At 40.9% G+C, this 23906-nt stretch overlaps 1 protein-coding gene across 3 annotated transcripts in view; it reads right to left on the bottom strand.

The window, feature by feature from the left end:
* Positions 1-81: 81 nt before the first annotated feature.
* Positions 82-23906, bottom strand: part of si:ch211-51h4.2 — a 90759-nt gene continuing 66934 nt past the window's right edge. For all 3 annotated transcript variants that reach the window (XM_042227323.1, XM_005938619.3, XM_005938618.3), the window contains 6 exons: positions 13285-13327; positions 10693-10807; positions 10237-10339; positions 7670-7739; positions 7471-7574; positions 82-7231 (listed from right to left, as the gene is read on the bottom strand). In XM_042227323.1, the coding sequence (XP_042083257.1) occupies positions 7021-7231; positions 7471-7574; positions 7670-7739; positions 10237-10339; positions 10693-10807; positions 13285-13327 (646 nt within the window). In that variant the 3' untranslated portion in view covers positions 82-7020. The remainder of the gene's footprint in view (positions 7232-7470; positions 7575-7669; positions 7740-10236; positions 10340-10692; positions 10808-13284; positions 13328-23906) is intronic.

The following is a 23906-nucleotide window of genomic DNA, read 5'->3' on the forward strand; positions in this document are numbered from 1 at the left end:
ACAAAAATAGGATGGCACTTAGTTTTTTTTAAATTTCAGAACTCTCGTTTCAATGTTTTTATATTTTCTATCTTCGGGGGGCGGGAGGGGGGCTTGGTGAGGATTTACAGGTTTAGGAGGACGACAGACACACAAAACAGACACACTCGAACACACAAACACGCACACCCAACCGTTACGAAGAGCAGCGTCCTCGCCACGATTTCCAAACAGTGCAGCAAAGCGAAGGCTTTTTCTTCTTCATGTGTTTCAGCGATTTCCACTTGCAGCTGGGAGTAGGCCTCATGGTTAAATGCAGTTCTTAATACATAGACACACTCTAGTTCTCCCTCTGTGCCTCCATGCAGGCACATGGCATTGATAACACGCTTTAAAACGGGTCAAGATTCTTTTACCCCGCTGATCAAAACTTTCTGTTGCCTTCAGTTTTTTGAAACTTAACAGCAACAGGAATTTCCAACTCAAACACACAGTTATCGAGGTGTCATTTGGCAATTTTAAGACTGCAAACATCTCTAATTGGATTCAACTTCAGCTGTCTGAGACTGAAAGAGTGAGAAAATTCAGCATCACGTTTCAGTGTCCGTGCTGCCGGAGGCAAGAAAAAAACCTGCAGAGGGCCGAGCCAAAGAAAACAGAGTAAAGTGTTACACAGTTAAACGTGGAAGATGATCCCAGAATGGAAAAGTTTCCATTTTCATTAGCTTGAAGAATTAAAGTTAGATTGTGTGCAAGTTTAGCTGTGCAGCTACTTGTTTCAGCTAGTTTTATTCTGGTACCAGTGATGCTGATGTAAACAGGCCGTTTTCAAACACCGATCAGTCTGACTGTTAACAGGAAGTGTGCGCATACCACGGGCCCTTTTCACATTAAATTTAAATGAGACTTTTGAAAATCCGCAAGTGACCAGTGCTGTTGCCGGCATTTGTGCACGGTGTGTATAATTCCACTGCTAGGTGGACTACGTGAAGTAGAAATTTCAGGATAAGAAACTGGCAGAAAGTCTGTGGTAGGGAGTAGCTTTGGATACCGCCTCGATCTGATCATGCTACCTGGTGAGCGAGGTCAGTTGTGGCTTTCCAAGCTTGGTTCTGAAAACAGTAATTATTTGGCTTTGCTGTCTTGGTTGAATTCAAACAGTAACTTCATAAAAGTCCCTAAAATATTTTTATAATTGAAACTTTAGGGTTTTTTTAAACAGTTTTTTAAATATGGTCACTCAGATTTCCCCGGCAGGCAGCGGAGGGCCGCTCAGAGCGACCCTTTACAAGAAGAAGACCAGGGACGAGCTGTCTGCGCGGATCAGAATGCACTCGAGTGCGTTAGGAACTTATTAGAGGCACCAAAGGACAAACAAACCAGACACAAACAAATGGCTAAAAGTCACAGCGTGACAGTTTTGGTGAATTAAAAGTAAAACATGACGCTGCATCTTTAGTGTATTTTTTGCTCATCTGCCCTCTCATCGTCATTCTTGGTTTTATGCACCAAAAATTCAGCTTAAATTTTATTCCGAAGGTCCCTGCTGACGAGACGTTTTATACTCTTTTAAAGACAAATTTAAAGTTTTTGTAATTTCTTTGTAGAGCTGAAGAAAAAAAAAGTGAATTGATTTATTGGCAGTGTTAATTTCCATGTTGAATAAATTTTAAAGATTTTTTTTTGTTACTCTGATGCAAACAGTAAAGGTTGACCCTGTAATGTAAAAGCTTTCTGAGCTGAGCTGTCATTCTGAAGGCACCTTGCCTGGGGAGCGTTTTCCCAGGAGCAAATCACCACTAAATTTGTCTATGTTTTAATTAAAAAAAAAGTTATTTTATTTTGCTTGAATCCATTCGGGAAGCTTTGTCCCTGAATCGCTGTCTCCTGAAAGTCCACTAAACACGAGATTGTAATTCTTAAATTGAGCCAGATAAAGTTGGGAGTCACACAGATGTTTCTTTGAGAGAGTCGCTCCAGACGCAGGTCAGCGGTCGAGTATGGAGTTATATTTGTGTGTGCGTGTTATTGCACACGTGAAATCGTGCCGCTTCACATCACTGACGAATGAGCCACGAGAGAAACGCACGATCAGCTCTCAACTCTGTTGCATAGAAGCTCCCAGATTTTAAATTGAAACCAACATGGCTGCGCTGTTGGGCACCTGCTGTGCGTCTGGGTAACAGTTGGAAAACACCTATAAAAGCTGAGACAACTATAACTCAATACTCGAGTTAAACCTCCGAACCAAAGAACTCATTCGAGGTAAAATCCACCAAAATCCTAATTGGCCAAAAAAAGTGCATCCATGAATGCAACTTCAGAGGTTTAATTAAACCCAAACCTGCCTCGAGGAGAAGTTCTGCCTCTGAGAAAAGTTTGTACAATTGCAAATTAACTCATTTCTTCTTCTCTACAATAAATTTCTACTTCTGGGCTGACGGTTTTCATGCATTAGTGTTAAAAGTCTGATATTTTGTACCTGTTCCTTTTGTTTTTAACTTTCCTGTACTCAAAGCATTCAAGTACTGAAATTCCTCCCAACATGTCACACGGGCAGGGTCCCCCTGATTTGGTCTGTGCCACAGAGTCAGCCCGGCAGCGCCTGCGATGGGCTCCCCGAGCCTCTTTGTTTTTCTCTGCAGCTCGCATCACTTTCATGTGTCATCATTTAAGTCCGATCAGTGAAACTTAAGTGCAGAATAAAATATATTTTGATAAGAGCTTTGAGTTTTTATTTGTGTGTCTGTAGAGTGTCGGTGCTGAAATAACGCCAAAGAATACGACTGAATGGCAATCATGAATACATGTTTTTTTTAATATATGTCAAACAAAAATAGCCGACTTTAATAAAACAGTAAATCTTTGATTTCAAACGTCCTCAGGCTGGTGCTTCTGCAGAAAGCAATCAAACCGAAGCGGCATGCTGCATTCCCCGCTAACCCTGACCCATCGAAATTAAATGAAAGCGAAGCGGTGAAATGCTCACAAGCCTGTACTATGAAGCTAGACCCTGGCTTTTCACTGCCACTGTCTTACCAGGACACATCTGCATATTAACTTGTGCTGCAGGCTTACCCTGCTCCGCGGCAGGTAAGATATCAACATGCACAAAATCACCGTCTACTGACCAATCGGTTCTCAGGAAAACAGCATCATCATTCCTGAAGATTCCTCAGAAACTCGCTGTTCCAGTTTTGTGAGGTTTCAGAGACAGGTTTGTCTTTCTCTGATGAGCATGGGTTAGAAATAGACTCAAAAGCAACTTTTTTTCTTTGCTCGCTGTTAACTAAAAGCGTAGGTTGAAGCTGAAAGAGTAGCTAAACCTTTCTTACATCAGACAACAGCCTGTTAATTTAAATAGCTGTAATGATGGGGTAGGAGAACTCAGAAATCAACAAGATGTGGATGTGCTGGACTTTGTAGGTTTACAGGTCCCAGGTAAACACGTCAAGCAACACAAAGCAAGTTCAACCTACCCCAGATATATCTTTTCCTTATGCAACAAGGATGGGAGTCATCCCAGAGTTTGGCATCATGTGACCAGACAAGTCAGCAGAGGCATTGATTGTAAAAATTAAATAATAAACTTGATTATTAGAGAAATTAAACAAGATTAAACTCACACTGTGGCCTAAACACAGCAGCGGCGTGGTAGGATAAGCCCCACATGAAAGTGTGTGGGCTTTCAAAGCTTTGCGTGGTCAGTAAAACCGGAAAAGTTGGCAAAAAACAGCAGCTCATGCCAGTAAGGAGGCTGACTTACAAATTTTATACAAGGTCAACAAGTAAAAGGCTTAAGTGCCCTGTCTGAGGATTATATCAGTATTTTAAGGCTTATGGAAAAATAGAGTGGCTTAAAAGTTGTTTGCAACCAGCACTTAAAAAAGCAGGTCAGGAGGTTGCTTCTAATACTCTATTTCTTATTGATGGTGTCACAGAGAGAAAGACTTCACATAGTCTCTTAAAACTAAAGATACAGTTATTTTGTGCCTACTGAGGTCTGAGGGATCTTCTGGGGGTGGTGATGGTAGGTGGTGATTTTTTTCACTGCATGAGTTGATCTCTTATCTCCAACTTAACCTGCTGTGGCCTTAAACATCAGGCTAATCCTGAATCCCCAAATGCTTTATAGTACATGCCCTAGACATGAGTAATCAGTCAACTGGTTATAATAAAATACACATTTTTGTCAGGTTTAGCTTGTGTATTGGGAGGCTAAATGGAGCTCATGCCTGAACCAAAAGTTCTTGCATTTGTGAACATGCAAAGAGACCACTGGGAGCCTCTCTAGTCTAACTTTTCATTGTGCGTACTAATGCTGTGTGGAGTGCAGTGACACGCTGCCTTTAAGTCCTCTGTGTGTGTGTGTGTGTGTGTGTGTGTGTGTGTGTGTGCCTGTACTAGTTTACATATCTTTGTGGAGACCAAAAATTGGAAGTTTACTATACATGTGAGGACCAACAGCCCTTATGGGAACAAAATCCACGTTCCCACGAGTTTGAAGGTATTTTTGTGATTCAAAATGTGGTTTTTAGTTTCAGGGTTACAGAAAGCATTATGTCAATTAGTTGTCCCCACATTGATATGAAAACATGATTGTGTGTGCGTGTGCCTGTGTGTGCACTGCAATATTATTAGTATGAAAATAATGTAGACTGCAGCAAAGGCTGAAAAACCCTGAAGAAGAGATCTGCCTATGTCATAACTATATAACTTACTCTACTATTATACATTACTGTTTAAATAAATGCCATTTTTATACTCTGCATAAGGCGTTAAGGAGTAAATCTATAACAAAGTAATAAATAGTACTGTGCAGAAGTTTCTGATGTTTAGTCCCATTTATCAGACACCATATACAGGAAAGCCCAGATTCATCATACAGCATGAAGATGCCTCGCAACAGCCAGTCATGAAAAACTAACTTCAGCCACAACAAGAACAAGAAGTCCTGTAACAGATGGTGTAACACCCACAGAACTCTGATCTCTACATCATGGAGTGAGTCTGGGATTACATGAAGAGACAGAAGACACAGGCAGAGGAAATCCACATGAGAACTGTTGGGATTCCTGGAACAACCTGCCTTCCAAATGACTTAAAAGAACTTTGTGCAAGTGTACCGACATGAACTGGTGCTGATTTAAAAGGCAAAGCACTGATTTGATTTAGGTTTCGCCCTACTTCACAATCTGTAAAACGTTAACAGCTGATAACTGCAAACTATCCTCACTTTACTTGCTTGAAACGTTTGCACAGCACTAAGAATTTCAAAGTGTATTTACCGTCAGACTGGATGCAAAAAACTAAGCACGCTGAAATGTTTCATCTCAGTAGGATTTAATCTGTCTCTCGCTTTTTGAACATTAATCTGATTTCCAATCTAAATATTACCCAGTTAGTCTGTGCTCTACCCATCACACAGACTGGCTGCAGCCTGGTTAAAAGGCTGTATAAAACACTCAAAATGAGAGTTAAGAGAAATCGACTCAATACGAACTAAGCACACCCAGAAAAATGGCACTATTGTACAGTAGAGACCAAAATTAGAGAATAAAGTCAAGGCTGTAACAATTCAAATTTAAAGTTACCCTAACACTAATAAAAAGATGTCATTGAGGCATAGTGTCGAATTTGAAAACGCTGAAAATACTGTACAACAAAACTGCAAAAAAACTTTAACGAGAATTTCTGAAGGAACCGTGATCAAAACTAGAGAACGCTTTGGGATCTGACAGACCCCATAAAAATAGAGAACAATCATTTTGAAAGATGGGGAGCTGCTGGTTGTTGATGGCTGTGGTTGATGGCTGAATGTATTAGAGGAGCCGGTTGTTCAAAGAGCACTGACTGCTAGAATATTCAAACAGTTTACCTCTAAAATGCTGGCCGTCTATACAAGCCGAAGGAGAAGAGGAGAAAAGTCTCAGTACAGATTTGATTCAACACTGATGCCGATTCTCGGCTGAAAAGGTGTAAGGTCCTTTCTCGGTATACAGAAATCAGACTGAAAGCCCGCAGGGACCAAACCAATCGTGAAACAGGAGAAATCAAAAGCGTATACTGAAATCTGCAGAGGAACAGATCACGTGGACACAGAGGAACTGGTATAATAATAAGTTCACACAGCAAGCATCATGTTCTGCACTAAAACTGGAAAACAAATGCACCCACAGCAGTGTGAAGAAGCCAGTTAAGTTTGGAGGAGGGAGGTTAATGGTTTGGTGGATGTTTTCTGCTGCAAAGTTTGAGCCTCTTACACATCCCCTCAGCAAGGTGAATGCTAATGTCCCGATGAAGCTCCTCCAACACAGATTATTCCCTCCCTGACATCAGCGTCTAATCAGCCAACAATATTTATGCAAGACAATGCTCCGTAATCACTCTGCAGAACCGGGAAAGCACTTCCTTGCAGCTGTTAAGCCTGAAATAATGAAATGGCAAACCCTGAATCCTGAACTAAACCCAATCGAGAATCTCCGGTTGACTGCTGAGGACAATGCTATGGCTAAGAAATCCACTACGGTTAACAGACTGAGGACGAGATGAAGAAACAGCGGGACGAAATCAAACGGAGCAGGTGTGGAATTGGTAACATCCACGCTGCAGATCTGCCAGCCGCTCCAATTAAGACGGCTTCTACAGTTCTTGATCATCAGGAATGTAATTTTTAGATGTCTATTATTTTATAGCAACAAAAACTTTTATCTAACTTTGATCACTTTAGTTACACACTGGGTCCACACTTCCTTATTTCCTTCCTAGATGAGTCCTAAATCTACAGCTAATATGCCATGAAGGCCACTGAAAGGAAAAAAACAGTCTGAAATTTTGATCTCTACTGTGTCGCCAACTTGAGCAAGGATGGCCACCGTGAGATAACAAAAGAGAGCCCTCTTCAGCTGACTGTTAGATTGTTACGTACACGGTTTTTGGGAAAGTGCAGTGCACAGATAAAAACAAACAAACAAAGGTGCTAAGCTTGTCATTTTGGCAATTTTAACTCCTACCAGTTTGTGCCTTAACTAGCTGCTTAGATCAGAGGAGGGTGGAGAGATTGGCTGCTGCTAAACTCCCCGTCAGATTGTAAATGTGTGGCTCCTGATCGTGGTTGTAGAAATGCAGATAATGCGCCAGATCCGCCAGGGTCTGCAGGACGTCGTAGGTTACTGCAAACAGGAAGTAGGTGGGCAACAGCCAGCTGAGGCTGAACACGCAGTCGCCCAGTGGCAGAGGGACGGCAAGCTGTCTGGAAAGACAAGCAGAGAGAGCGAGGGAGAATTTATTATTCTCATTATCACGGTCGAACCTCCCCGGCCCGGAACGAAGAGCTGAAACAAGCTCCAACAGAAAGGGTGGAGCATGTATGCCAGTTAAACTGTGTGCTATGCCGCCAAAAATCCAACTCGAATCTGTTTCTGGAAACAAAATAAAGCCTTAAAGGTTTTTTTTTAAGTTAATCCAATCCTGAACATCACAGGTACTCACTGGAATCTGTCCTCTCTGCATTCTCTCAGCATGATGAAGACAAACAGTCCCACTTCAGTGTTGAGGGAGAACGACACAACTTTGTCCAACATGACAACAAAACCCTGAAGCAGATGGAAAACACGGATGACTGGCAGAATTCCAGACAGCAGTCATTACTCTGTGTGTGTGTGTGTGTGTGTGTGTGTGTGTTATTTACCCTGGGATCACACACCGACACAATAAAGATGACAACGAACCCGAGCAGTGACATGAATCCTTTGGCCACGCTGGAAGGAAGAGGAAAAAAAAGGAGAAGCATGAAATTAACTTAATCAGTCGTCGTCTGAAGAGCGTTTCAGATGAATTATACGTCATGTCACAGATCGTCCTCTTCTTCATTTATGTGGAGGGGGAGAGAAAACACGCTGCAGATTAAATTATAAAGGAGAGAGGCAGAGACAGAGAGAACCTGAGTAAACAGCCTGTGAAATCGGTTCGAGTGGCTTTTTGGTGCAAATATGGTGCAAGAGGAGTGAAACTTCGAAGTCTTGTGCCCAAAGTGAATCTCCTCAATAGGCCGATGCAGTTTTTATGTTTGCTTTAAACTAAAATCACGACGAGACAAATAAGTAATAACCTGCGGACGCGCCGCATGATTTCTGCAGTGACTCCTGGTAGTTCGAGTACTTTTTAACTGGATGTTTTAGACGTTTGCGAGAGTCTCCCCTGTAAATCCTGCAGTTATTTCAGGCTTTGAAGCTACAGGTCTGGGACCTGCTATTTCTCAGAGAGCAACTCAGTTTAAGGTTTGCTGTTAATTTTGATCTCCAGTGTTTGACGCTGCTATCCTGAATCAAAGGAATCATCATATACATCTTATAAGGATGTTAAACTGATGGCATGATAGGATGTCTGCAAATCTTAGCACCCTAAAGCAGAGATATTAAAGTCATTTTACATCATGGGCCACATACAGTCCAGATGAGAGAAAGTCCTTTCTTTCTCCAGCCTGCTGAATTATCCCCATAAGAGAGAAAACAAGTACTATTTCAAAATCATGTCTCAGTGTCCTTATATAGAAATCTGTCAGCACGACTGTGTAATAAACTGTAAGTAATAAATGTGTAAAATTACAGAAAAAGTAGCTCATTGCCCAGACTGTCCTCTAACAAAGAAACAAAGCTTTTGCTTCCTTTGTTCCCTTTTTTCCTTTCTTTTTTTAAGCTGTGTGGACCAACTGTTAAAAAAAACAAATCAATCGAAATTTCTAGTGTAGATAGTGAAAAATCGGAAACTTTTCTGCAGTTATTACTTCTTTGGTGTAGTATGAATGAATATGGTGGATTTCAAGCTTGCTTGCTCTTGAATCTCTTGACAAAGAAGGAGTGAGGGGTCACAAGACAAAAACAACTGAAAGTTAGATTGTCTTCTCTTTGCTCTGGTGTAAAAGAGAGGACACCAGCTGGAAGCCTTGTGGAGAGGAGCAGTGACCTGGGTGCCACTGCTCATCCACCAGCTGGAGAGTGTTGTGGATAAGGATCACACTCACTGCTGCGCTCAGCTTTGCTTCGCAGAGTTTCTAACTGAGTGAAGAGACCCAGAAGCATCTGCCAGACCCAGCTCAATCGTCTAAACGCAAAGAAATTAATTACGTCCTTCAGCGTAGGACCCACTGGGCCATCCTTTATATAAGTACAGAAGTGACACATACAGATGATGTAAATTACTGTCATGTTTCCATCAGATGTAGATACGTTGAGAACCTTCAATAAAAGGGACAAAAATGAATTCTAAGCTAAAATCTCTTTGATACGAAGAGGCCTGGTTTCCCATAATTACTGTTAAACCTGGATTAAAAATGTGCTCCATAATTAACTAGCTTCATTTAAACGATCAAAGCGAATTTGAGCTTTAGCATGCCATCATTTTGAGCGCTGTTGTGTTGTAGCCTTGGAGATTATTAATAACTGTATTTCAGTAACAAATGTTGAAAGCCTTAATGAAGCCAGGAGACACGCTGGATCATGGATCATCTGGATCATTCATCACAGTGAATGGACAGGACGAGCAGGTCATCTCAACGTGACGAGCATTTTATTTTATTTAACAGCCTCAAAATTTGTTTTTCTATTACGTTCCAACTGATGATGTGATAATCACCTGGATGTCTGCATGAAAGGTTCTGTGGAGCCCGGTTGTAATATGACATCTCTTTGTGTAATTATTTCTATTAAAGAAAAATATTACATTTATCATATAATTCCAAGAATAAGCCATTTTCAACCGTGCTCTGCAGCCCTGAACTATGAATTCTGTGCACATCACCCAGAGGTCGTCCACATAAAAGCACAAACGTCTGATGTAATCAGCGGCGAATCTTGAACCACCCAGTTCCCAGTAGGCGGTGACTGTGCTGATGTGAGAATGGAGCAGCCTGCACTGCCAGCAAGAGGGAATCACATATTCTGCTTCCTCTGTGGTCTTCCCAGGCAGCACCCTCTCCTTAATCACATGGAGTATTTCCAGTAATATGCAAACCACTTCCTGCAAGGGGGCATGCATTAGAGAGCACAACCGTGGAAAACATCCCCACGTGATTCTCCAGAAAATGTCTAAAGTTTTTGTATGAAAAAGCAACTTCAACCAACTTTAACTTGTTTTTAAAGCAAAACTATAATTATAATTACATAACTGATTAAACTATTAACTTTTACATGTGAACAGCTGATGCTGATGATGCTCTCTGGCACATGAAAACTAAACGCTTTTACTCCCCATCATCACCTTCTTGCTGAGCAGATGTGCTGTTTATTTGGCAACTTTGGCTCCCAGGCTTTAGTCAGCCACTCCAGCTTGCTGCTCCACAGTGAGCTCACCAGACCATCGACTGAAAGAAACAGTCAAAACATAACATTACACAGCGTATTCCTTCAGTATAAATCACGACATGAACAAGAGAAACATCAACAATTGTGGCAGTACCACAGAGATGAACCACTAGTAAATAGCATACCCACAGCTTTCTCTTTTTCTCCTATAATATTAAATACAAAAGCAACAGCAACATCCAGAGCTGAAAGATGACGTTTCAGAAAACGGCATCTTTTGGAACTTCGATATTATCGAAGTTCCAAAAGATGCCGTTTTCTGAAACTGAAACCAACTTTCTTAAACCAATAGTGATGTCACAGGGTCTACCTTCGTCTTTCATGAGCAGTTTATGGGAATTAGTCAACTTACTGGTGTGCTTCATAGCAGATCCCATAACCAGGAAGGACACAGTGACGCTGATGGCTATAAACACCTGGATCAGCTCAGCCACCCATGAATAAGCCCTGTAACGTTCATTAATGATCTACAGGGAATGTCATGGGGGGTGATGGATGGCGGTGGGTGTGGAAAATGAGGACACAAGAAGAAGCTTAATATACCAAGCTGACCTAAGGTGACACCTACATGACGGTTAATTTCTTACGTTTATTGCCGGTGTTATTGCAACGTTTATAGGATTATGAATTTCACCTGAATAAAGTTCAGAACTTTTATGCAATCGCTGCATTTACAAGAATGTTTTAACGTTTTTTGTTGTTTTTTTTTTAAAAAGAAAGAAAGAAATTAATTTCCTGTTGCAGATACAGGTGATCAAACATAATGCAAAAGGCTAAATGAGAACGGCATCCCTCTGTAACATGTTGTATACTGAGCTCTGGTTCAGTAGCGCTGCGTCTGCTCGCCTTTAACGGCCCATCACAGCAAATGCAGCCAACAAACCAGAGGCCTCGCAATTCTTCAGAGATGGCCTGCACATCAAAGCTTTCTAGCAGGATGTCGCAGATAGCATCCCCACTACGTGGCTGAAATTAAAGTCGAAACAAGCTGGAGAGCTCACGTTCAGAGGGAATGTTGATGCTGGAGATCATGTTTTTGACCGCAGTAATGTTTCAGGGATTTTTAGGATGTTTTGTGAGGGTCTTGCAAAATATGAGGACCTGCTCCTCTGAAACCTTTTCACGTTTCTTTCATTTATAAAGGTATAGGTCTTCACATTGGAAAAGCTTATTGGTGCTTGTTTGTACACTGAAAAGCCGTGCATGCATAAAGGTAGACTTGGACCAGAATTCTCTCCGCTCACACTTTGTTGTGTCTATTGTCACGAGCTGTGACAGTAGAAGTCTATCTGTGATGTTATTGTTGGTTGCACTATAGACCACCATAAGTTGCAGTGCCAAAATGACACGATGACACAGGCGGATGCAGAACTGAATTTAGCAGATATCCTTGTTTGGTGAAACAATATCCTGCAGACTTTTGAACGTCTGTTTGTATAAAGTTTAATTTCAGTCAGGAAGCTTCATTTTTGCATTAGGTTGATAACGTGTGGATTTCTACATTACATTTTGCCTGGTGCAGCTTTATTCTCCTGAGTTATTTTCTCTCTAAAGAGATCAGGTCAGGATGGCTCCAAAGCGCGATCTGACTGCTAATTAGTTTTTGAGCTAGGCCAAGCCAAGCACTATAGCTAATTGCTGCATGTTTCCATTAGCTCCACAGGAAGCTGTTAGCAGGGTAAAATCACTGTTTCTTGTATTGTACTGAATACAAACACACTGTGATCACATCTTCCTGCAGTTGATCGCAACACAAACTATTATCTGGCCCAGCATGTGCTTCGAAGATGGGAATCTGCTACAACTCGCTGTCGTTTGCTGTCTTCAAAGAGATGCTGTTTTTTTTCAAGGTGTTGATAAAATGGTAAAGACAGGGAGTCGGTCTGCTGTAGGTGTGCTACCCAGCAACCTACGGTAAATGGCCTGTATTTGTATAGCGCTTTACTCGTCCCTAAGGACCCCAAAGCGCTTTACACATCCAGTCATTGACCCGTCCACCCACACATTGATGGCAAGCTACATTGCAGCCACAGCCACCCTGGGGCGCACTGACAGAGGCGAGGCTGCCGGACACTGGTGCCACCGGGCCCTCTGACCCCGGAGTAGGCAACTGGTAAAGTGTCTTGCCCAAGGACACAACAACCGAGACTGTCTAAGCCGGGGGTCGAACCAGCAACCTTCTGATTATAAGGCGAACTCCCAACTCTTGAGCCACAATCGCCCAGTGACTGAAGGGATCACCGGGCACAAACAAGATCGCATGCAATCTTGTTTGTGATAACAGTGGATTACTGTGATCAGCAGGTGAAAATTGCATCTGCAGACACAAATGGCAACGTTGTTGCTGCAGGACAGCAATTTAACTACAAAAAGAAAAAAAAAAAGTCACTTGACAACCAGCTGAGTCAGATCCCCTATTGCAAAAGACAGATTGCAGACAAGTTGTGGTGATCAGTGCAGAGTTATTCTGAGTGATTGCAACATGTTAGCAATCTGTGTTCTGAGAGTAACTGCAGTCACTTCAAGTCAAACTGAGTTTGTTTAGAGACAGGTTGACGCTCCCCAGGGAATTTGTGCAGTTGCCTTGGTATTAAAAATGGTTGACCTGAGGTTGAGGGTGCTGCACGCTCCACCTCTGGTGAATCAGTTGGTTGTTGCAACTACCTGTAATCTGTTTCAGACAGCAGAAAAATTCAATGGAACCAATGTGCAACCCTCGATTGTAGCCAGGAGGTTGCTGTTATTTATATCTAGCCTGCATGAGCCAAAGCACTTTATCAAATGAGATATGGGGTGTGTGATCTTTCTTTCAAATAGCTTCCTACAGGTAACAATTTATGTTTATTATTATTATTTAATCCACGATATCTGTAATATTTAAAAAAATATCTAAATTTTCCAGTTGACCAATACAAGCACACAAAAAAGGGTTGGATAGTCATACCTTAGTCAGTGGAATAGTGGCAATCTCTCCTGCTTTTTCTGACCTGAGGGGAGCAGACAAACAAATACATGGAAATAAAAAACAGAAAATAAGTTTATCTCAGTGTTACAGATCTGTGAGGAGGTGAGTTGACTGCTGTTAACCGGTCTCTCAGCCACAGCTGTAAATGTGCCACCGAGCAACAAAAATCTTTATCTAATGTCTAACGCCAGCAGTGACACTTTATCAGCATTTCTTAGAAATTTTGTGAAATAACAAATAAATTACTTTTTAAGAGAAAAACCTTTAGCACACAATTCATCAGATTCCCCACAAAGAAGTAATAAAATGATTCAGTCTCAGTCAATTTCCTCTGATATATTTCATCTATGTAAACCTCACTGAACAGAGAAATTGAATCAGTGAGTAAGTCAGAAAGGGATTTGAATGTTATTAAGGGAGGATTTTCTCCCTGTTAACCCATACATACATATATATAGCCCGTGTGTCCTTTAAAGGTGAAGAAGTTTCTCTTCAAGGTTAGAGTGGCGTAAAACAAACCATAATATAATGCTAAATTAAGTTCACATCAATTGAAGCTTTTCATAACCACACCATAAATTCTAGCAGCACAGTTGCAATCCATTTCATTGTTCACTCAGAAACATTGTTGTCAACAAGCAGACCTCTACTTGCATTTCCAGGACCTTATTTTGTATGATGAGCAGGATTATCTACAGAGGAAGCGAAAGATAGAATGCACAATTCAGTTTAATTCACACATAGGACACAAAAAACTCTGATCTGCACTTCTTTTGCACATAAAAGCCATGGATATGACCTGTGGCAGTGCATTAGCTTAACAGACACTGGCCACACCCCAGTATCATAGATAAACCAAGTAAAGGCTTACGTCTGAAAAATGTGTCTTGTGCACTGTTCATTTGACTGTTTTGAGTACAGACTGTATATAAAAGACGGAGGCATGTACCAGCTGATAAAATCAGATGTCACAGAGGCGAGGTGGGGAGTTTTAACAGCCCCGCCCTTAACTGTACACTGCTCGTTTTACTTTAAATGCAACCATAATGATCAAATGTTGTATTCAGTAACACTTGTATGTATCTGTATATATGATAAGTTGCATGTCTTCATTTGACCGATTTCCTTTGATGTTTGTCTTTTGGGGAAACAACATTTAACACACTTGAAGCAGAGCATATGGTTTTGTACTGACATACCTGCGCTGTCTTATGCTACATTAATCTTTCTGACCCTTTACGTTTTTAATAGTAATTATCATTTATAAATGGCTCCCCTCTACATTAATTAATCTTCATTAGGAGTCAGTGAAATAGAGCCTGGCTCTCTCAGGTTTGCTGGGAGCTGGCCAACTCCCGGCCGGCAGAGGGATCTCCTGGGGAGAAACAAGAATACTACAGCAGGGGGAAAATATTGTCCTAAATATTAAATTAGCCACAAATGGTAGTAAAGCATATGGCAGGTCAGGGCTAAACCTATGAATCAGTGTTTCCATTTTAAACTCTAATTTCAGCCATTTGTCTGCTGCTGCTGTAATGTGCTGTAGGTTTCATTAGTTACTCTGTTGTTTTTCTTTGCAGCCAAACTAACAGAACTAAATGTTGTGCTGTAAAAAGAGGTTAGAGAAAGTTAAAGACTCGAGAATATGACAACAACAGTCGGTGTGCACACATGAAAACTTGGAGTTGCATCATAATTGCATAACAGTGAAATATAACATACCACCATAATGAAGAGAACAACCTTCAACTCATCTGAAACAAAACTAGGGAGCTGAATGAAACAATGAGACAAAGGTACGCCACATTGTTTACGTCACTGAAGCTGACGTACAGCAGCGTCTCCACCCTTAGAAGCAAATGCTTATCAATGAGACTGAAGAACTCAAAAAGTCTTATTAATCAATAAAGAGAAGAAATAGAAAGTTTTCTAACTGGAAGCTTCACACGATATGGGATGTGCACAGCCCAATATCAGAAAGCCCTGCTGTCGGGGGGATTGGAACCATCAGGGTTCCTGCCACATTTGTAAATTCAACCAATGACTCTAAAGACCTTTTAAAAACCTCAGTCTATTAAAAGAAACCTAGAACCAAATAAGACTGAAATCACAAGTTGGGATTTTATGAAGAAAACACATAAACCTACATAAACCTCTGTTTTTTTGTGGCAGACATGACAGTAAAGTCTTTGGATTTTGGACTGCTATGTAAAACAAGGAATCTTGGAGATAAAGTTAGGGAGGGCAGGCTGAGATGGCTGTAAGGAACGATAGTGGATATACTGAACAAAGAATGTTGAATATGGAGCTGCCATGTAACGGAGGTTCAAGGATGTAGTGAAGGAGGACATGCTCACAGTTGCTGTGATAGAGGAGGATGCTAGGGATAAGGAGACACAGAGGCAGATGATCCACAGCATGGCAGTGCTTTAAGGATGCAGCTGAAAAAAACTTGACGAAACAGTCACTGTTGTATGAGAAAGCTTAACCATGATTTGATGTTCTCTGGCTGATTGGGCCAAAACATCTTTCACTTCATGCTGAAAATAAACTTCCAGTTGTGTCTCTCCCATTCATATTTTTCCTTTGATGCAGGCAAACATCAGCAGCTGAATGCTGGAGTACTGAATGTTTCGGCGATGTTAAATGTTGAGGTTCTCCAGCCCTAAAAATCTTAGAACCATAGTGTCTAACCAGATTATTACTGTGTTACTGGCTTCCAGAAACATTGTGACATCCTATCTCAGAATGATGCTGATGCTGATGATGCTGATGGAACTAGTTCAACTAGTTCAAGCATTTACTACTTCCAGGCTGGACTATTGTTATTCATTATTATCAGGTTGTTTTAAAAACATAAAAAGCCTTCAGTTGATCCAATATGCTGCAGTGAGACTGACAGGGACCAAAATAAGAGCATATTTGTCACTATATTGGCTCCCAAATAAATCCACAATTGAATATAAAATCCTATTCCTCACAGACGAAGTCTTGAATAATTAGAACCTTAGCTTAAAGACCATATACTACCATATCACTCAAACAGTACACTCTTTTCTCTGACTGCAGGCCTACTTGTTGTTCCTAGGATATTTAAAGAGTAGAATGGGAGGCAGAGTCTTCAGTTGTCATGCGCCTCTCCTGTGGAACCAGCTCCCAGTACGGATTTGCAAGACAAACTATTTATCTTTAAGACTGGGCTTAAAACTTTCCTCTTTGATAAAGCATATAGTTAGTCCTGGATTGGGTGACCCTGAATCGCTGCAATAGGCTTAGACTGCTGGGGCCTTCCGATGATGCACCGAGTGTCGTCTTAAATCACCTCTTTTACATTTTCACATGTGTTTAAACAGCACTGTGCATTTAATCATTAATTTCTGGGTGTCTTCCACAGTGTGTCTTATGTCTTGTCTCTCTCCCCTTACCCCCAACCAGTCGCAGATGGCGGCCCCTTCATGAGTGTGGTTCCACTGGAGGTTTCTTCCTGTTAGAAGGGAGTTTATCCTTCCCACTGTCACCATGTGCTTGCTCATAGCAGGTCATGTCATAGTTGGAATTTTCTATATTTATTCTGTATGATTGTTTTTTTCAACATCAAGTGCCTTGAAATGACTGTTGTGATTTGGTTCTATATAAATAAAATTGAAGTGAATTTATCACTTCTGTCGTGTCCTGTTGCTTAGGTAGAATTCTCACTTAAAGCATTTTTTAAAAATGGAAAGAAGTGATTCAGCAGTGTCACTAAAGGAGGCGGCTTTGTGGCCACTTAACAAGTACAGTGTGAATGATCAGGCAACACTGGGGACTGACTGCTGCTCAAGTGTAGCAAACACAGAGACAGAGCTTCCTAGAGTGTCCTTTTCTTTACTGAAAACACAGGAGTTTTGGAGCTTTGACAGTCACTAGAAACACATTTATGGCCCTTTGGCAGACTTCCAGTGTGTGTTACTGTGCTGTAGTGAAGCCGGCTGCTTTATTACAAGAGGCTCTCTCACTGTGCGTCTGTGGAGGATTGTCAGTACAAGCTGGTTAATGTGGGATGCTTCCCCCCCTCTTAATTATCCGGAGAAGAAACACTACTTAAACATGTTAAAAATAAATTATGATTAATCGCACTGTGCACCCAGTGGCCAGTTCATCATTTTATTGCAGATTGTTTTTAAACTATGATTTATCTTTGTGTTCATTAGTTTACCTCCTATGTGAGGGGCAGAGGGCAGCAGTGTGTGTGTGTGTGTGTGTGTGTGTGTGTGTAGGTCTTTAAGCTTTGGCAAGCAGGTGACCCGTGGCTGCTCTATAATTGGTTGCTTCAGATTTCCCACAGCAGCTCTCTGTGCCCCAGACGCTCCCGTCTTTATTGGTAGTGCATTGGTATGTTTGCTGTTTTTTGACCTCGTGGGATTGAACTGCTGCCCCTCTTCCAAACATACAATTAACAGCGAACTGACCGGTACTGCTGCAGACTGACAGTTCAGGGATACCCTCACTTTTCAGAACAGGAGCCCGAGTATCTGTTTCACAGAGGGGTTGCAAGAAAATGGCTACAGCCATCTAGAAAAACTGCTATGAGGCTAAATAACTATCTGAAGGCTAAAAAGCAATGAAGAGGTAAAAAAGCAAAAAACAAATCCCAAACCTCCAAAAACAAAATATATACATTTTGTTCAGAAAAACTTTAAAATATGGCTTTGCAAGAGAATTTTTCCCATATATTGAAAGTCAACAGTGACACCACCGCTTACAGGAACTCTGAAAACTAAGCAGAATTAGTTCCTTCACTGTATGTTCTGAGAAAACAAAAAGGATCTACAATGATATTTTTTTAAATTAATGCAGGCAGATGAAATGATCATACTGCCAAAACAGAGCCGAGCGTCACCCATGACAAAAATAGTGTGCTGGGATGATTATCAGTTTGCACCAGTCTGCTGCAACCAGTCCCTGTCATATAAATGAAAAGGAACCATGAGGAGAGAGTCGCATGCAAAGGAAACAAAAAAAAAAGACAAACAGTTGATGTGTCAGAAAGGCAGTTCGCATTAGTTATTTTGAGAATCCTCACGTCACACTTGCAGAATGTTTTGAATTCAGCACAGTCTTATTTCCACTGAGAACATTATGACACTGGCCTTGGATGCAACAGGTGACGTAGGAGTGCTAATCAGAAGCCACCTTCAACAACCTCTGCTTTCCTGATGACATCAACTTACTGGTAGGGTCATCAGCTGCACTGCAGCATCTGCTAAACTCAGTGAATACCAGGCAAAGCATGGAGCGACTCAAAAACACGTGCACGTGCACCAGCAAAGAGCACGAGCTTTTAAATATCAAGGTCAACGAAAGCAGCGATAATAATATTTTCAGCCTGTCTGAGCGTCATTATCAACCCCGCATGTGTTCTCTTAACACAATAAATCTTGACAGCGAGTCCGAGTTTCATGTTTTTGTTTGATTGTGGTGTCGCAAAATTATTTTGCAAAGATGTATTTCTTTTAAGCAAATTAAAATAAATGATTTTCATTTGTATCAAAGTCTTCATGAAAGTCAAATTTTACCTAACAGCAGTTTTTAATTTAAAAACAGGCAAATATAACTAGAGACGTGTCTCTTATGCATAAAGCCTGATGGATTTTCATCGGTGATTGACAACACTGATCTGCACCTCGCTGCATCCTTTTATACCAATGAGGGTGATAAAAATATTACAAATTTAACACTGTCCAGAGAAAAAAAACAACACCAGAAATCTGCTGCATAGCTTCATAGCTTTCATGCAGATTATAATTTATTAGACATTAGTTTTGGCTTTTTACACCCAACCAACTAACGCCTGAGCATCTAGGACAAAGCCAAATAAGCTTTCTATTATGATGTGAACAGGTTATCCCAAAAATAGATTTGTCATTGTGTGATCTCAAGAATTTGAATGCACGAACTTGAGAGAAAAGATCAAATACACACTGCTCCCATGCAGAATGTAAAAAACAAATATTCAATAAAGGTTGATCAAAGAAGAAGAACCTACTTTGACTGTTGCAATACCACAAGGGGTCACCACCGCAGCTAGCTCTGCATGTTTGCCGTGGCAGACTTTTATACTGGATGCCTTTTCTGATGCCAGAACGAAACTTCAAAATGTTTGAGCGCTAAAGTAAACACCATTATATGTTCATTTAGCTGGGCTTCACATAATTTTAAAAATGCTTTGGAATCAGGTTAATCTAAAGCAAAATGATCCAGAAAACTCAGTTTACTGGTGAAACTTTACATAGTCATGTGATATTTGATGAACACAGATTATTCTTGCCTTTTCTTAAAGTATAACTTAACGTATTGCCAGACGGGCCTTAAATTAGCAACATCCTGGCTTTACAGCACAATAACTCACATCTGCCTTACTTTCTAATTCCTTTCACTTTTTTCCTCTGTCTTACTGCAGTGGCTGCGCAGCCAGTTTTGAAACTCTTGGTTGTGACATACTGAGTCACAGCGGGGGGATAAGGGAGACAAAGCTAATTAGAAGGACAAGCAACAGCAAAGACGATGCACCGTGCATCATTTGTGGTGTTTCAAATCGCCAAAACTAATAAGCCTTAGACAGTCGGGGAACAGCTTTTGTTTCTCACTTTGAGCAAATTCTGTGAAAGGAAACAAGCTTCAGGACTGATGACAAATGTTCCACTTTTCAGATACACAGAGTCGCAGCACACACAACCAAATGGGGGACAATTTCTAAATAAACTGTGACATCAACACATGCACAGTCTGTGATCCAAGTCAAGGATGAGGACAGTTTTGAAACAGGGTGAGGGCCGCAGCTTTCTGCAGCCTTTGTTTCTCCAGTGGACAATTTGTCTGTGTTTCATGTAGTTGCAGAGCAGCCAAGTTGGCATTTTCACCACCCATCTTTTTCTGGCGCCACAGTATAAATCATACACGGTATAAAAGATTGTCGTAGCCCTCTGATTTCACCCACTGAAGTATCAAGATTAGAATTTCAACTTCGTCATCTTGACTGTTGAAGCCAGATGTGACGAGCAAAGGCTGAACGTGTCCTTTGGCCAATTTATAACCAGCTGTGTGAAATTTCTGGTTGATTGGATTGATGATTGTTTGGACTCCTTTGTTAGCCCAACCAATCACCAATCAGATATTAATTCAGATAGATAGTTATTAAGATAGGTAGATTTATTATTTTGTTTATAGTTCGTTTAGCAATTTCAAACATGTTAAAATTTAGATGAGATGTATTAGTTTGCCTCAACCCGAACAAGAATGTAAAACAATACAATTAAACTTCCTGCAGCCTCAGTGAGGTACGAGTAGTCCAGGTCTCAAATTAGGAGTCAACTTTCTAATTAACCTGGAGCATTAATTCCAGCTTTATATAGAAATATGCATGGAAATGGGTGCAGACGACCATGACCTCTTGCTGTACTTTGATGGCAGGTGGTTGAGGAAAGGTGCTGACCTGCTTGTTTTACCTCTGAGGGAAGCTTTTTTTTCTGCACAAAGTGCCAAGCTGGCTTAACTGACGCTTGTACTCATCTGAATGAAAGCATGCAAGACTCAGGCACATCCATCCCAATGAACAGGGATCCATTTACAGCACTCACAGGCGCGTGGGGCTTGTTTTCATGTTCTGACCTTGTAAAGTATGAAAGATGCAGTGTGTACTATGCTGCCAAAGGCAACTGTCACAACCATTTTAAACTCTGATTTGAAATTTTTTTCTGACCAACTATTTTTTCCCCCACAGATTCATAGATGGGGTACATATTTTTACTTATTACACCATTTGCAACTGAGTGAGTCTAAATACAGTCTGCTCTAAAGCCTCCCTCTACCCAACCCTGACATCCTGTTCAAGAAACCCACAGCTGAAGGCTCGGACTGCAGGTTCCACTGCTGTGAGAAATCCCATATACAGCCCAACACAAGACATGCTCTAAAGCATGAATGGAAATGAATATATTAATGCAATGAATATGGCCCAAAGCGACTAACAACAGTGGTTCCAACTTTGTGGCATCACATTGCTACCAGTTTTTTAGCATTGGCACCAAACTTTCTGAGTGGAAATACATGAAACTGATGTCAGGCTAGGCCTTGGCACTACTTTGGGTGAAAAAGAAGCAATCATCAGGTTGTCGTCCTGACAGAGACAAACCAACAAATGATGTTTAAAACAGACTTTTACCAAGCTGAAAGTAAATCACCACTATGAACAGATGAGCAGATGTGTTTTCATTCATTACACAGAGTAAACATTTCTTTAAACAAGAAATCACCTTTTATCTTATTTCTACTATTAGATCAAGACCAATATCCATTTGCAGTTTGCATACATAACAAACAGCCACATTTAAGCTTCTTTCTTTTTGCTGATCATTCTTAACCCAGGTATGTTTTTCTTAAATGTGCAACAGTTAAAAAGCTATTTCAGAACAATTAGGAATTACATTGAAGTGGTTATTCACACAAAGGTATGGATTTTATAGCTTATAATGCCGTTTTTATTTGTTAATTTAGGGGCAAGTCAGTTGTGAAAGCTCTTTTTAACTTCATAGTGGCAACAAATCTAAACTGAGGAGTCAGTTGTCAACAAATTTCAAGAAAGCCCACGATTATCAAGGTGAAACTTCCTCAACAGCAAGGCCATTGGAACATTCAAAGGGATGTATCGACAGCATAAGTCACTAAAGGTGCCGTTTTCATATACATAAATATATATAAAGCACAAAGCACAACTAAAGGTGAAGGATGCATGGAAACTTTCTGTGTTTGCATGGACACTTCCAGCATGCACATCCTTTGATGAGCGAGCCAAGGACTTGATAAAGGCAGACTTATCAACAGCCCAGCACCTCAGGTGAGCCTTCCAACATTTTCCAGATGGACAAAAGCTCTCCAATCACCTTTACTTTGACTTTCCAAGACTCCCAAATTGTCTTTTGTCTAATTGCAACAGTCTAAAAGCAAACAGTTGTTTCTGATCCCAGTGACACATGAGACTAGCGACAAGGCTGCAAAATCCTCTGTCCTTACTTTTATCGTTTATATTCCATCCTTCATTCCACCATGGCTTTAAAAGCACAAAGCTGCTCTGAACGACTCAACAGATGAGGGGAACAAGGTTAGAGGACTGGGATTTGGAACAGTATAAACAACCATGTGATCTTAATAGATGATTTATAGAAAGCCACCAGGGGGCACTGTTGTCATAGAAAAGCTCTGCAAAGGCAGAAGTGCAGGTACCTGTCACTGAGGTTGTCTCAACCATGTGGGTCACAGGAGCTCTGTTTTTTTCCTTTCCTTTTTTTTTTTTTTAAAGAGATGAACAATGAGCAGTGATGGGTAAGGGGGAAAGAATAACACAGAAATAAAAATTCATGCCAAGCAATCAGAATGAAAAATGGTTGTTCTGCAAATCAGTGTAATGAAAGAGGATTTAATGGAAAGGGAAAGCCTGAGCCAGGGAGCGATTACAATTCAAAGATGCTTTGAAATAATTACATATTCAGTACAAGAGCTGCTAATTGCACATATTCACACAATTCTCTGCTGATGTATCATCACTGTCAAACTTGGCCATCAACGAAATGGCATACTGTACAATGCTGATGACAAAAAGCCAACTTAGTATCAGAAATGGAAATCTGGTGCCATTTTTTGATGATCTCAGAATGGGTGTGGATAATGTAATAGCATAAAAAGAGCTTCATACCTGCCAAATTATTTAAAGGCTGACCTGATATGACTGCTATTTGACACTGTTATTCTACTACAGATAACCCAGGACATTTAATCTGGAATATCTGCTATCCTCTGGTTCTCTCCTTTCAAGGTGTGGCATTTATGCCCTTCAATATCCAGATTTACATACTGTCCACTGAGTCTGTCTCTCAGTGCTTCATATGCTGGGATTAGAGTGGGATTTGGGAGGTGGGGACCAGAACTTCCAAGTAGGAATGCCTCAAGGTTAACTGACTCGAATAATCATTATTGTGAGCTCCGGTACATTTGCTCTCTTTATGTGAAGGCTATGACCACCTGACCGGTGCTGGTTTGGAGGTTTGCTTTAGCCACCAACATTCTACAATATACAGGCAGATGTTCCGTGAGCCTTTGTAGCTGCGTTCAGAATCATATTTTTAAAAGCGTCTTTCCTTCAAAGTTATACTTCGCCTTCATCTTTGCTGGTGAAAAACACTGTGGTCACAAAGGGATGGACATGATAAGCAACAATAATCTGACTGTTGCGTTTACACGATGCTCGGTTAGTATTAGCATTGCATAGAAAATATCCTCCTCCACCACCAGCCCAAACTGTCGATACAAAGCAGGATGGATCCATGCTTTCATGTTGTTTACACCAAATTCTGACCCCTCTATCTGAATGCTGAAGCAAAATCAAGACTAATCAGACCAGACACCATTTTTCCAACCTTCTGTTGTCCAATTATGGTGAGCCTGTGTGAACTGCAAGCTCAGTTTGCCGTTGTCAGCTGATAGAGTGCCACCAAGTGTGGTCTTCTGCTGGTATTCTAAACGCATTAGGTTTCTGCCATGTTATTAGCTCATTAACAAGCATTTGAACT

This window comes from Haplochromis burtoni, unplaced genomic scaffold (assembly GCF_018398535.1).
Source record: "Haplochromis burtoni strain Fernald_Lab_line unplaced genomic scaffold, NCSU_Asbu1 Contig_254, whole genome shotgun sequence".
NCBI classification, from domain to species: domain Eukaryota; kingdom Metazoa; phylum Chordata; class Actinopteri; order Cichliformes; family Cichlidae; genus Haplochromis; species Haplochromis burtoni.